The 14,071-nt window shown below is 32.2% G+C and overlaps 2 protein-coding genes across 2 annotated transcripts in view; both read left to right on the top strand.

Annotated features, from left to right (window-relative positions):
• The first annotated feature begins 623 nt into the window (after positions 1 to 623).
• On the top strand, positions 624 to 1,792 carry LOC108764306 (TWiK family of potassium channels protein 18). The gene has a single exon (XM_018512458.1). The coding sequence runs from the start codon at positions 624 to 626 to the stop codon at positions 1,641 to 1,643; it is 1,020 nt and encodes a 339-aa protein (XP_018367960.1). The 3' UTR covers positions 1,644 to 1,792.
• An 11,750-nt stretch (positions 1,793 to 13,542) lies between these two features.
• nAChRalpha4 (nicotinic acetylcholine receptor alpha4) overlaps positions 13,543 to 14,071 on the top strand; it is a 191,453-nt gene continuing 190,924 nt past the window's right edge. The window contains exon 1 of the mRNA XM_018512497.1: positions 13,543 to 13,613. The gene's annotated coding sequence lies outside the window, so the exon portion shown is untranslated. The remainder of the gene's footprint in view (positions 13,614 to 14,071) is intronic.

Genomic DNA, 14,071 nt, shown 5'->3' with positions numbered 1-14,071 from the left:
CATAACGGAACAGTTTTTCACAAAATATCGTTACATATACATTAATTGATGCAACTTAAAAATATCTTGGTATATCTTTCTACATATATATTTTTCTCAACAGAGTTATAATATTAATTCGCAATTAAAATAGCAGATTGATAGCGTTTAAGGTTTTTAAAACTTTTATGCTGTTAAATTGTATTTATCCAACAATAATAACATGGAGCTTAAAGAATCTTAACTACTTAATCATCAGACAGCTTCTCGTAACATATGAATGATAAGCCAGCTTTAATATCAAAAGTTTGAAACTAACAATGCAAACTTTGACTTTGCAGATTATCTTCGCAAAGTCGTATTAAAACAACGATAGATCTAAAGCCACTGTAGCAATTCTAATCCCGTGGAAGTAATCCACCAGAGTAAAGCATCGTGATAGAAGGCTATATGGTTCAACAAAAGGAGAGAAACGAAGATGGATAGACAGCAGAATCTTGAAGGAAGAAACGAGAAACAAGCGACGGGGCGTTCCGACCAGAAATAGAAAAGCGGCACGAGAGGAGAGTCGCTAAGCATCAGCCAGGGTGGTGTTCCCATGCGAGTCTCTTCGTTGGATCGAACTCGGTAGTTCGCATCGAAGCATGCCACGCGGCATCTCAATGAGATCCTCCCTGAGGAGTCGTGATTCGTCCTCGACATCAACCGGGGTCGATCCTCGGGAACGCGTCAAGGACTGCTGTCGAAAACTGGTGGCTTTCATGTGCACTCAGGTCGGCGTGGGCGGTCTGGTAGTGGGCTATGCCATTGTGGGTGCCTTTGGCTTCATATCGATCGAATCTCAGGTCGACCCAACAGTGACAGTGTGTGTGCAGGATGATATACGCCGGGAGTACGCCAACGAACTGTGGCTGAGCACCGCTAGCAATCAGTCGGTGAACGTATTCAACCAAACTGCCTTCTACGTGGTGTCCAATAGTATTCTACAACGTTATCAAGAAAATATTACTGACAGAAAACGACAGAAGATAAACTGCAATGGTCTAGCACCTCAAGATATCTGGACATTCCCAGCGGCGTTGATGTTCTGCCTCTCGGTGTTCACTATGATCGGCTATGGCAGCCTGGTGCCGAAGACTCAGTGGGGTAAAGGCGCCACTGTAATTTACGCTGTACTAGGCATTCCATTGTACGTGCTCTATTTCTTGAACATGGGCAAGGTGCTTGCACAGACTTTTAAATGGCTGTATACGCAATTGCACGAGTGCACCGGTCAGCGGAAACCTGGACAGAGAATTATCGTGCCCTCGACTGCTTGTCTCTGGGTAATATTCGGCTACATAATCGTTGGTTCCATTATATTTGCTGAGTGGGAAGGATGGGAGTATCTGGACAGTACTTATTTCTGTGTCACCTCGCTCTGCAAGATCGGTATGGGCGACTTAGTTCCAGGCTGGAGCCACTCTACGGAGGACAGCCAGACAAAGCTTATCATTAACTTTGTGTACATGTTGTTGGGCATGGGCCTAATAGCCATGTGCTATAATCTGATGAAAGAGGAGGTATATGTGAAGGCTCGAGAACTCGAGGAACAGCTGAATCAAGTGATGGATACAATTCATTATAAATTAATAACATGTTGTAAATCGGAACCTACGGATTAAGGGGTCAAAAATGATTCACAGGATGAATCATGAAAGTTATAAATAATGCCAAATATATCATAAGAGAGTTCAAAAGTGATAATCGATATGAATTTGAACTATTTAAAGCCTTATCGAGAAAAGAAATTCTCTACAATCAATAAGAAGTTCCACAAATATAAAGAAAATACAAGATATTATAGAACATTAATATATCCATATTTTTATTTTAATATCTTAAAGAGAGATATTAAGAGATTCTCCTCTAAAAAATAAATTGTCCCATTTTCGATACATTATTAAATAATTACTGAAAATTGAAGAGATAAATAAAAATTATGAAATTAATGTTGTAATTGTCAAATACATTGTTCAACTAATTATAAAATTTATAATTTTTGTTACGTTATTGTATTAATTATTAATATTATAGCAAAAATAATAAGATTGTTAGTATTTTCATGTTTGATGGACTTAAATACAAATAGATTAAATGTATAATCGCCAGGTACGTTAGAATAGTTTGCTCGCAAAATGCGGATCGTGATTTACATCGACAGCTGTCAATAATATTTTTAATACTATTATGAAATCGACATTATATCATCTATACTGTAAATAGTATTATATATGACGGGAATGACGATACGCAAGTTTACATATTGATTACTAAAGATATCAATCACTTTGTGAGTACATTCTTGCAACAGATTATTTGCCTAATATTGGAAACGTTAAAATATAATCTTCTTATATCTAGCATAGCAGAATTATCAACATTTTTCTACAAATAATAAAATAAAAATTGCGGAACATTAAATATCCTAGTCATATTAAAACAAAATAAAGAGAATTATTAATAAATCTTAAAATTGCATTTAATTCATAACATAGTATTTTCATTTAAATATTAATAAAAAATAATTTTATCTTATTTAAAATAACACTAATAATTTTATTTTTTATTAATTGTATAAATATATAAGTTTGATGCGAGAATGAGCTTTAGTCAGTAATTTAATTATAAGAATTAATTATAAGAAGCACGAAGTTATAATTCTCTTACTCATAAAACTATATTATATACTGACGATGAATATGCCGTGGATTAATGCGACTGTATATGGTTTTTATTTACTGTTAATTTATTACAAATTTGAAGACAAGGATTTATTAAGCTACCGAAATGTCTGTTATGAACGTAGACATGGCTATATGAGAATATATTGATCTGACACAGAACATGTCATCCACAAAATACTGTGCTACCGATTACCAAGGGTCTAGTCACTCTGTTAATTTATCGATCATGATAATGTCCAACACAGTTAATTAATGAGGCTGCAATGACCTCGCCGAAAGAAATGATGCATAAATGTAGGTAATTTATTGCATGCATTGTGTTATACATTCCACAAAATGATTTGTATACGATTGCTCGAAAATAAAAATGCATTGCTAAAAGGATAAACGTTATTTTAATGTGTGATTCTTATTTTTATAACTACATGTATGTGCTACTTTATTAAAAATATATCGAGATATCTGTTGCAGTTTGTTCGCCACTAAAACGATGTGTTTTGTTATATTATGATTAATCATCATTTCGTTCTCGATTACCAACAACGATCCACACACACTCTATATGTAATTACAGCACATCCTGCCGTTATATTTATGTAACTAAAATCACAGTCAGATCATAAAACGTCAAGTTGAGAGAGCGTAGCGACAGGTGATGGACAATTTGTCTTTCATTTTGACCATTTCAATTATTTAATTTGCGAATTTACATTAACAAAATTTTATTTTTTGTAATTAATATGCGACTGAAAAAGTCTTTTGTAAGTTGAAACTAGTTTCGCTGATTCTTTTATATGTTGATTTTTAAATTAAATTTTTTTATATACATATAACAACCATTGTTTAGCTCGTCTTTGGCCTGAATTCTATTACATTCTTTGTATTGAGATAGTTGCATCATTAATGCAGAATTTTTTTCTCAGCTAAATTTCTTGTATAGTTCATCTTTCCTTTTCTTCTTTTCACGTTGGGAAGAGAAAATTATTTGTACGTTGGATAGAGAAAATTATTATCACTATTTCTCTCTTGCCCCTGACCATTTTTTCTTTTGGAAGCCATTTTCCAGATATCCAGCAGGATACGCAAAGAAATATCTGGTATCCGACCGGATAATTACTCATCAAATATCAGATATTCGAAAACAATGTGACGCCGGATATTCGATATCCAGTAAAATTTTACGGTTTAGTACATCCCTAATTAATATTTTATTTTATAGCATGTACTGTATTGCAAATCATATTTTTCATTTTTATACATATTTTTTATTCTCAAATATATTTTTTCGAAGGGATATTCTTAAAGTCTAAAGAAGTCTGATTAAAAATAAAATAGAAATCTATAAAATTATTAACAAATCTTTAATTTCGTTAAATTTAATACAGTACAAATGTCTGATTTTCTTGTTTGGTGTACTATACAGCTCATATATGCTTATATGCTATGCTATATCTACGTCTGCCTTGAAATAATAATCCAGTACGATCACAGAAATAACCCAACCCAAAACTGTCATGATTCTCAATGAGTCACTTTGGTTTCGCTGTAAATGATTAACGGAGAGCGCTACCTATATAATTTCAGACCACATAATTTCTATAGATGTACTTACTCATATTTATATTTTGAATAAAAATAAAAGACTTATGGCTATATATCTTGGTAATTTATTAAATCTTAGATCTTATGAGTAATTCATGATATTATAAATTATAAATTTTCTCTTGTGTTGTCGATAAAAAATTCGCTTAAATTTATCATAGTAAATGTGATTATAAATTTATTAACACACACACACACAAATGATTATCGATTTCATAAATCAGCACAACCTTTTTTAAATTGAAGACCATTCTCAGATAGGCAAAATCTAGCAGGCTGTGTAATGTTTATTTCGAATGATTAGCGGTTTCATAAATCATAAAAAATTTATTATACATAAATTTATTATATATAAATGTGTAATGTTACCGTACTGATATAATTGTACTGTAGCTGATAATAGTCAACTGAACTTCTTCTGGTAAGTGTGACTAGTTGAAATAAAAGCAGGTATATCGCGAGTTCTCTACTTTATCCACCTTTAATAAAATCGTGTAACACAAATGTATTTATTGAGCACAGATAAATGATGCTTTAGTAATATTCTAACTTTAGGCCTTAATTTGATTTGTTTATAGTATTTAAAATAATAGTTATATTATTCAAATAAGATGAAATACAGTTTCTTAAAAAAGCTGGAACAATTGAAAAAACTAATAAAAAATTAAGTCTGTCTAAATAAAATTAAAAAATAGAATTCTTTATATACTATACTTCGGCGATACTTTTAATATATAAATTGTAATTAGATTAAAAATTAGAATAAAACACTCATATGTTTTTATAAACCAATTTAGATGAAAAAAAGTATATAGAAGTATAAGAAGCATAAAAAAAGATTTAAAAAGTAATTGTATAAATTTAATTCTCTCTAAATATTTAAAACACCTTGCTAAATATATTCTTTATTTTAAGAACCCGGAAAAAAATGTTTCACATACAAGATGTTTCATAAATGCATATCAATATTTTCGGAGGTAAATCTGTACTATTATATATTATATATTATTTATTACTAAACTGACTAATAGAAAGTTGACGAGTATCATATCATCGAATTATATTTTTTTGATATATTGGTGAGTATTCTATCGAGGTGACGTATTTGCTTGCTTTTTATTTGATGTTAATTAAAGGAATTTATAATTTTATTAGAATGCCATGAAATTCTGTTCAATCGGCCTTCCAACTTTTTGGCGAGCAATTTCGATTTCTCTGTTTAATGTTCAATTGTTCACACGACATGCGATTATAATGAATTTTTTCACAATCAACACTATTAAATCATGGTAACATCTTTATATTTAGTAAATATGTGAAGAGAGTCTAATTCAAAGATCGAAACATGTAATATTTTGTTTTTTAATATATAATTTAATTTATTATTGCCGGTATATACGCCACATCTATCAAAAACTTAATTTATTATTATTTACTATGTTTAAAGTAAACGAACTCTACCAATAAAAACTTTGTACTGCCTACTACTATAAAAAAAAATGTTAGAAATCCAAAATTTTATTTTTCGTATTAAAAAAAAAACTTTTTAAGCCCTTGCATTTTTGCCGTATATCTCATAGGAGTGGTAATGCTACTTATAGGGGTAGAAGGGGAGGGGTATATATGGCTCATCAAAAATTTACAAATAATGCTTATAAATAAGACGTGAAATGACACATAATAAAATGTGTTCATAAAGTTTTATTAAGGAATAAGAATGATATATATAAATATGTATATGAAGTAATAAATAACAATTACAATCTTTCTATATTTATTACAAGTGTTACGCCAAGAGGTACGTATTTCATGTAACGCGTTTATTGCATTTAGTACACTAAATCCGATCTGCACACTTTGTATACTTTGGGTATAAATCCGGCCCGCTAAAAATGCCGTATATTTCGAACAGGAGGAATATGCAAGACAACAAACTAAACAAAGAATACAAAAATAAAGCATTTGTATTTCACTATGCAACATGTTTTACTGTTCCTCTACATTTATGTATCATAAAATAACCACTAAGTCTTTTTACACGCCTTACGTTAAATAACTCGTAAACTATTAATTTTTTGATAATCGTACCTGAATACTTTTATGAACAGAATAATGAGATGATTCAATTGGTAAAAAGAAAATACATAGTTGCTTATTTAAAAAATTATCCATTTGGGATACATATTCTTTTTAAAGCAATTGTGTGTTTTCTTTCCACCAGTTGATTCATCCCATTACTCTGTTCATAAAGGTATTAAAGTACGATTACTAAGAAGTAATAATTTACGAGTCATTTAACATTTATGTCAATGTATGCCAGAATAAAGTATAAAATATCTCATAAGCTATTGGTTTTTTAATATCTCTACTTTAATACACTGAAAAAAATGTTATTCATAATATCAATGAATGACATTTACTGACTTTAAATTCATTGATATAATGAACTTTTAATAGATATTATGAATATTTTATTGAGTATTTTTTATTAGCTAATAACTGGATTTATTAATATAACAAATCACTGTTTATTAATATGCTGTACTTGAATATATCATAACTTAATATAACATTTAATTAAATCAATGAAAAAGTTCATTCTTCCAACAAATATGTTCATATACTTAATAAATTCATTTATTAGATGTCTATTATAAAATTTTGTAGAAGTGATAAAATACATTCATTATATTAACACATTTTTTTATTAGTTAATAAAGTCTGTACATTAGCTCAATAAACGCATTAATAACAATAAAGTTTAATGCATGATTTAATGATATTATTTATTGAATGAATAAAGTTTTTGGTTATTATAATAAATCCATGGCAGACTATTTTAATGTATATATTCATTGTCACAATGAATTCTTAATAGTTTAATAACTCAAATTGATCATTTTATAAAACCTAAATCATTATAGGAATAAAATTGTTCATTGGACCAATTTTAATGAATTTTTTATTAATACCAATGAATACTTTTATTGTATTTACGTACATTTTTGGTTCAGTGTACTTTTATATGCGGAATAATTAAAGGAATCATATTATGTAAAAAAAATTATATAATTCCATTTAAAAAATGGATGTAACCTTTATATCTTTTGACGCCTCCACCACAAAAGAAAGATAACATGACCAAGATACGTCTTTCTCTCTCGAAACCGTCCCATTTTCATTTAAAATATTTTTTCCTATCATAAAAATCAAGTAAGATATTTCAGATGGTCGAGTTAGGTGAGATACCCTGTATATAAAATATGTCCATATACATATATAATATTTTTTCCCGGGAAAATAAATGCTACATCCATAAATGTGCGTACCCATAAAAGCGTTAGAGTAGAAGATAAGTATTTTTATGTGATGAGATAACGAGACCCATGGAAACGTTGTAAAGGTCAAAAAGAAACATTTATAATTCATAAGTCCCAATGAGAGTAATGTAGATACACAGACAAGCATGCAAGCTGCAAGAAGTAGTGCTTTTAATCAGCTATTTTTGTTAGTTGATTTAAACTTTCACAAACAGTTCAATATCTAATTCAAAACAATTTAGCTGAGTATTATTCTACTTTAAATTAAGGTACACATTTGTGTTAATTAACTACAGATAATGATACAGCAGTTGTTATGTGTTAAGTATGTAGTTCACGATTGATTAGTTTCTCTAGTAATAAATTAATAAATTAATTAGTTAGAATTTTTTTATATATGTATTGTTATAATCATGTTTCTTGTTACAATCACTTAATAGTTATTTTTCTTATAATTATATTTTGTTAAACTATGAGACAGTAAAATATAAATATTAATATATATTTGTACTGTAACATATTAAATAATAAAAATAATAAATAAGACATATAAATCTAAAAACAAACCGAAAAAATATCTGTTAAAAAATACAGCATTCAAGAGCATTATCATATTTATTACAATATACCTACAATTGCAAAGTTTAAATATCGGTTCTTTCAAGAATAAAAAAGTATTAGTATAACGATCAAATCAATTACGTTTGAAATCTCAGCAGAAAATGTACGTGGGAGTTATCTCGATGACAAGTTGGCACCGCCATCGAATTGTTGAAATTTGCAGTGAAGTCCTTACAGACGTCCAAGCTACTGGCGCAATTTGTCGGGATGTCCTCACTTGGCATCTGAATGCAAGCAGACTGCAGTTCTCCAGGATTGCCGAATTACTACGGAATTCTGCCTCCGTTGGTCATTCTTCGTCGTGTATATAAGTGATGTGCTTATAAAGATGTATAGAGCCCTAACCTGGTAATATCAGCAAAATAGAAAATCAGGGACGCCAATATCACGATATCAATCAGTTGGGCATTACGTATTTATGTAATCAAAGCGTTATGTATTTATGTAGTCACAGCTATATACATATTTACAGATGACAATTCTTTTTAAAAGATCAATCTTATTAATCATAGTCTTTCAACCATTGCATAATATATATATGTTTTTTCTATAAGCTCATTTTAATGCTGTCTTCTTTGCCCCAATTAAATTTTAAATTAAAATTAAATATAAGTAACTTGTTTGATCAGATTTAAATCATTTTTAATAATGTCGTATAACTGTATCACATAATAATGTATAGACAGGAATAGAACTATAAAATAAGAACTAAAAATAATATGTAACTAATAAATTTTTTATTAAGCATACTAGGTTTTTTAATTAAAGGTTACTGCTTTACCGAGATAGAACTATATTTCTTGAATAAAAACAGAAAGCTTCTTGAATTTACGCCGACTAAAATTTTAATGACTTGTAATTGTTCCCAAGTAGATTTAATCAAATATCTCCTTAATCTCATGCTGAACGCAAAGTGAATTCAATTAAATTGATTAAATCGAAATTCTATTCAATCGAATTTATTTTGCAGTAAGACACAAAAAGCATAGTCAATATTTATCTGAAAAATATTATTTATTTCAATCAAATCAGACGTGTGTGATCTCGAATAGGATTAATTAGGAATTCCGCCACGCAAGAATCAAAAGACTGAAAAAAGTTGCTGACCAACATTGCGATAGTAAAGAAATATGTTTGTACTACACTATAAAATTTTATTTGTAAGAGCACATATTGACGGAGATATTTTCTTCTTTGCCCGAAGTTTGAAGGCAGACACCTGAATCAACATCGAGCACACTTTCCCGCGGAAACAGTTCGCGTTTTGCAAGGCCGATGTTGATTCTGACAGATTTGCCCGAAAGAGCTGTCAAACAAAACTCGAAACTTTCGGGGAAGATTCTACTTGGGTAAGCAAAATAAAGCCAAATCTTCGTATACATATATTGCACAGTAACTACAATAACAACAAGACAATTTAACCATAAAATTTGTAACAACAATTATTTATAATCTCATAATTAATGGGAGATGTAATAGAAAGAGCACCTATTCAACTTGCGTATATGGAAATTCTATTGTTCTGTTCAGTAATTTATTATTGAGATAATCGGTCTATCGATTTCAGTAAATTACTAATTATTAATCAATTGTCATAAAAAATAATTAACAATTTTTTTGTCATTTCCCAGACTCAACAGTTATACATCATGGATTTTAATCTTCTAGTTCGCTAGTAATAAAAGAGATACCTCATCTCTGTGGCTTTGGAGGGAGCCGGATCACAGTTTGGAAATTCTATAGCGATAACTCGATTTAAACTGAGAGTCAACTCCTGCCGCTGAAACATCGCGAACTGCGTCGGACTTGAAATTAATAGTAACTTCTGTGCTCGCGAGCGTATCCGCTGAGTGCTTTGACTACATATACGAAGCAAAATCTCGACGGTAATACGGAGGTAATTTCCATCGAGGACACTTTGACTCCAATCAAGTTTCTGCGCCAGAAACGAGCTAGCTTAAAATTCCATCGTCTTGAATATCTAACTTTTACCAGGTCATCGAGCGATTCTAGAAAAATATTCAATAGTTACTCCATCTTGTGTTCTTCAAAGCACGTATACTTACAATGTCGCTTTTGTATTATGAATGAAATTTCTGTTACTAAACATTTCTATAGAAAATTAGTAAATTATGATTTTCAACTCATTATACTTTCAAGTCTAATGATTAAAAATTTCCATATTCAAAGAGGATTGTGTTTTATTTTTTATTATGGTTTATTGTTTGATTGTTAATTAAGCTTCTTTTGTGCTGCAGGCTTTTAGGCTACATAAAAAATGGAAAAATAGTTAGAAAATATTTGACATGTTTTTCTTCCCAATCTCAAGCGACAGTTGTCACATGTACTTAATTCGGACATACAACTACGAAAGTGTAGTCGGTTGCTTTTGTTGATAGATTTATTTCTATTTTGTGTCATGTTCGCACACACATAAACAGAGGAAAAGAGATGCCTGCAAGTGTTCGTATCATAAGTAGACACGAACGCAAGATCGATAGCCCAATCGCGTATTTTTCCGGCTTGTATTTCCCCGGATTCTAATTCCGGTGACGCCGGTTGACATTTTTCACCTCGATGTGCTCGACTCGATCACACACGTATGTACAAGTATGTACATATCTAACACGTACACACTGAATGGTAAATCGATCGGGCGATCTCACGTGCCCAGTTTGAGGCCGAAATCGTGAGGAGTACGTAGGTAGATAACGCCGATAGTGGTGATCCAAGGAGATTATTGGAATCTTGCCAAGTCCTCTTCAATATGGAGCTCCCACATCAACTCACCTCCATCTCCTTGCGTTTATCCGATCGCTCGACACACGATGTGTAACGTGGCACAATGGGCAAGAGAAAAATACATCGGCCTGGTAAAAAGAGTAGGTGATACGGATACCTTTGTAGTTGAGGCTTTTCGCAACGGAATTAAGTTTACATCTTGTGAATGGATATGAAAGAAAACCTTTAGGATGAAGCAGCCCGTTACTCCGACAATGCGCATAATTAAATTTTGCGATGACAATTAAATCTTAGAATATGACATTACAGAATCTATTTCGTAATTAGAATATTTTTCTCTTTCTTATCGTTCACTTATTTCTTATTTAAAGAAAATTATTTGTCTTACGCTTCAGACAAAAGTTAACGTTCTTTCCGAAAATATTTTCAATCTTGGAGAATATTTCGTTGCCATGAAAACTCTTAAAAAGCCTATAAAAGTTGATAAGAGAACTAAGAAGAGGAATCTCAATCTACGTTGCGGACGAGGTAGCACAGATTGATCCGGCTGTTTCTGGGGCATGTTTGAAGTACCCATAGCCATAACGATCCGTCGGATGAATTAAGAAGGAAGTTTAATTCTTGACAAACAACCCTCCGAACTTTCTCAGTCCTTTCTTCACTCCTCACCCATCGTTCTTCACTTTTTTCCTCTTCTCTGAGAGGGAGATTGGCGTTCAAAGTACGGTGATAAATGAGCTACTCCGAATCGAAACGATTCACTCTACTACGCCTGTTTTACTCAGTCTCGTTCGTCTTCGATTTGCAAAGATCAAACAAATCTTTCCCTCTTTTCTCTCTCTCTCTCTCTCTCTCTCTCTCCTCCCCACTTCCTCTATTATTACAATCTTAATTCATCAATATGTCGACGCGCTGCCGGAAGCCGGATATTTCGTACCGGAGGTTTAAAGGGATCGTTGGTATGCCGGTTAATGTATCGCCATACAATCCCACCGATCCATTGTTCCAACTAAGGAACACCCGTTGCTCTGCCCCTGGTGCTTTTCATGGAGTTAGCTTAGTCTATGCTATAAAATGGCGAGCAAGGTTCATGAGCGGCGCTAAATTAAATTCATGCGAGGCTGGCCCGTACTATCTGTATCTCCTAGCCGCGTATCTCTTCAATATCATTATATAGTAGCCGTTTGTTTAAGAGAAGGTACATGCACATTTCATAAGGAGTATGAAAACAATTTTATAGTCCAGCGAATTTAGACGTTGGTTAAACCAATATGATATATCAATTTTAGCGAAAGTTCAAAGGCTAAATTCTTACACAAAGAGTTAATATATTTTATTAAAATTTTGCTAATATATATTTTGAGATATTTTCTATGTATAAAATTCCTGAAAATTATATTGCATATTTTCCAATTATAATTTTATTCTACGTCATTTTCATTAGCCACAGGTTTTCAAGCAACCATTATGTAACTTCCAGAAGATGTTTTTACCCAGGTATTTGTGTGAAATATCTCCTGCATCATAGATTGTGAAGAATATTGGTATGTTGAAAGAAAGTGCTTTCTCACTGGAGATAGATTACGAAAATTTATGGTCTCCATGTAAAACCCCAAGCGTTCTTTTTGTTTTAGGTATTTGCTGGATGACATTGCTGTAAATTGGCCAATTTTTCAGCAAGATAATCCAAGCAGCAATAATACGATTAATCGTTTTGCATTTTGTTTATGGTAGGATTTATCATTCACAAAGGTTTGATTGTAATCTCGAAAAATCAAGCAATTAACGTTACGAGACAATTACTTGATCTTGTTAACGATACGAGCGCTGAATTGTACGATCCATATAAAACATAACTTCTCACAAAAATCAGCTTTTGTCAAATGGGAACAATGAAACTTAAATCCGTTTGTTTCATGGATGAAAGATTAAAAAGATATAATTCAGAAAAAAACAATGTAGAAGGTTTTTATTAATTTTCTTTTGAAATGAGAGCAACCGAGTAATTTTGTATCTTTCTCTATGAAACTTGTAAACTTCTTTTTTTAATTAATATATTATACATTATATGAATCTCATTTTACAATCTTTAAACTATTATATTGATGTGAATTTATTTTCAGAATAATGATTATTGATTCAGGAGATCGTATGACATCTTCTGAAACAGATTTTTCCGACGTAAAGAAAATCGTGCATTGCGGCGATTGATTTTTTGTCATCTCACGAGATCGAAGTCTATTCAACCTTTTTGACAGAGAGACCTTTTCCTACCTCCCTCCGCGTAGGCGGAGCGCTTTTTCTAGCTGATGTCTTCGCGGTTACTGTGTCGCGCTCGTCTCCTCAAACGTTCGCGCAAGTTCGGTCTAGATTCCTCTGTCGTGAATCCACCCCACCGTCGTCAGACCCACCCTCCCAAATGCCCGTCTCTTCCACGGGTTCACACTGCGCCCGGTGGTGCGCACCCGGTGGCGCCTCCAAACGATCGAGATCGCGACGCATCCCCTCGACCACGGACCCCGCGACGACCACCTTCAGTCGTGGGTGCAGTGCGTGCGAGTGTGCAGCGATTCCGAGAGCTGCTGCGAAAGACCGGCGTGGCTTGGAGTGCGCGCGAAGTTAGGTCAGTGTCATTCCCGTTCACCCCTTTGTCATCATTATCATCACCCTCGGCAGGCACCGCTTAGGAACAACGGTACCCGGAATTTCCTGTTCTCGACCAAAATCATCGGGTTTGTCGGGCGCCCCAACGCTACGTGATTCCCGGTAGGGGTGCTGCATTTCTCTTGAGGAAGTATCGCGAAATATTTTGCGTTTGCACTTAAGCAACTGAAAATAGATAGAACAAAATTCTTAAAAGTTTCGGATGCTATTTGTATTTTTCTTTTTAGACTAGAGTACGCGAAAAATATAAAAATCATTTAAAATATAAATATTTGGTGAGATTCAAAATCACGTTTATTATGAAGATGCGTACAAATACGATAATTCAGAGAACTTTATAGTAAAATTTAAATACATTAATAACAATTCTCTCTTTATTTAATTCTTTACAAAATATTAAATTCATATATATTTACG

The sequence above is a fragment of the Trachymyrmex cornetzi genome, unplaced genomic scaffold, assembly GCF_001594075.2.
Source record: "Trachymyrmex cornetzi isolate Tcor2-1 unplaced genomic scaffold, Tcor1.1 scaffold412, whole genome shotgun sequence".
NCBI classification, from domain to species: domain Eukaryota; kingdom Metazoa; phylum Arthropoda; class Insecta; order Hymenoptera; family Formicidae; genus Trachymyrmex; species Trachymyrmex cornetzi.
The sequence above is the reverse complement of the archived record's forward strand: the minus strand, read 5'-3'. Positions and strand labels throughout refer to the sequence as shown.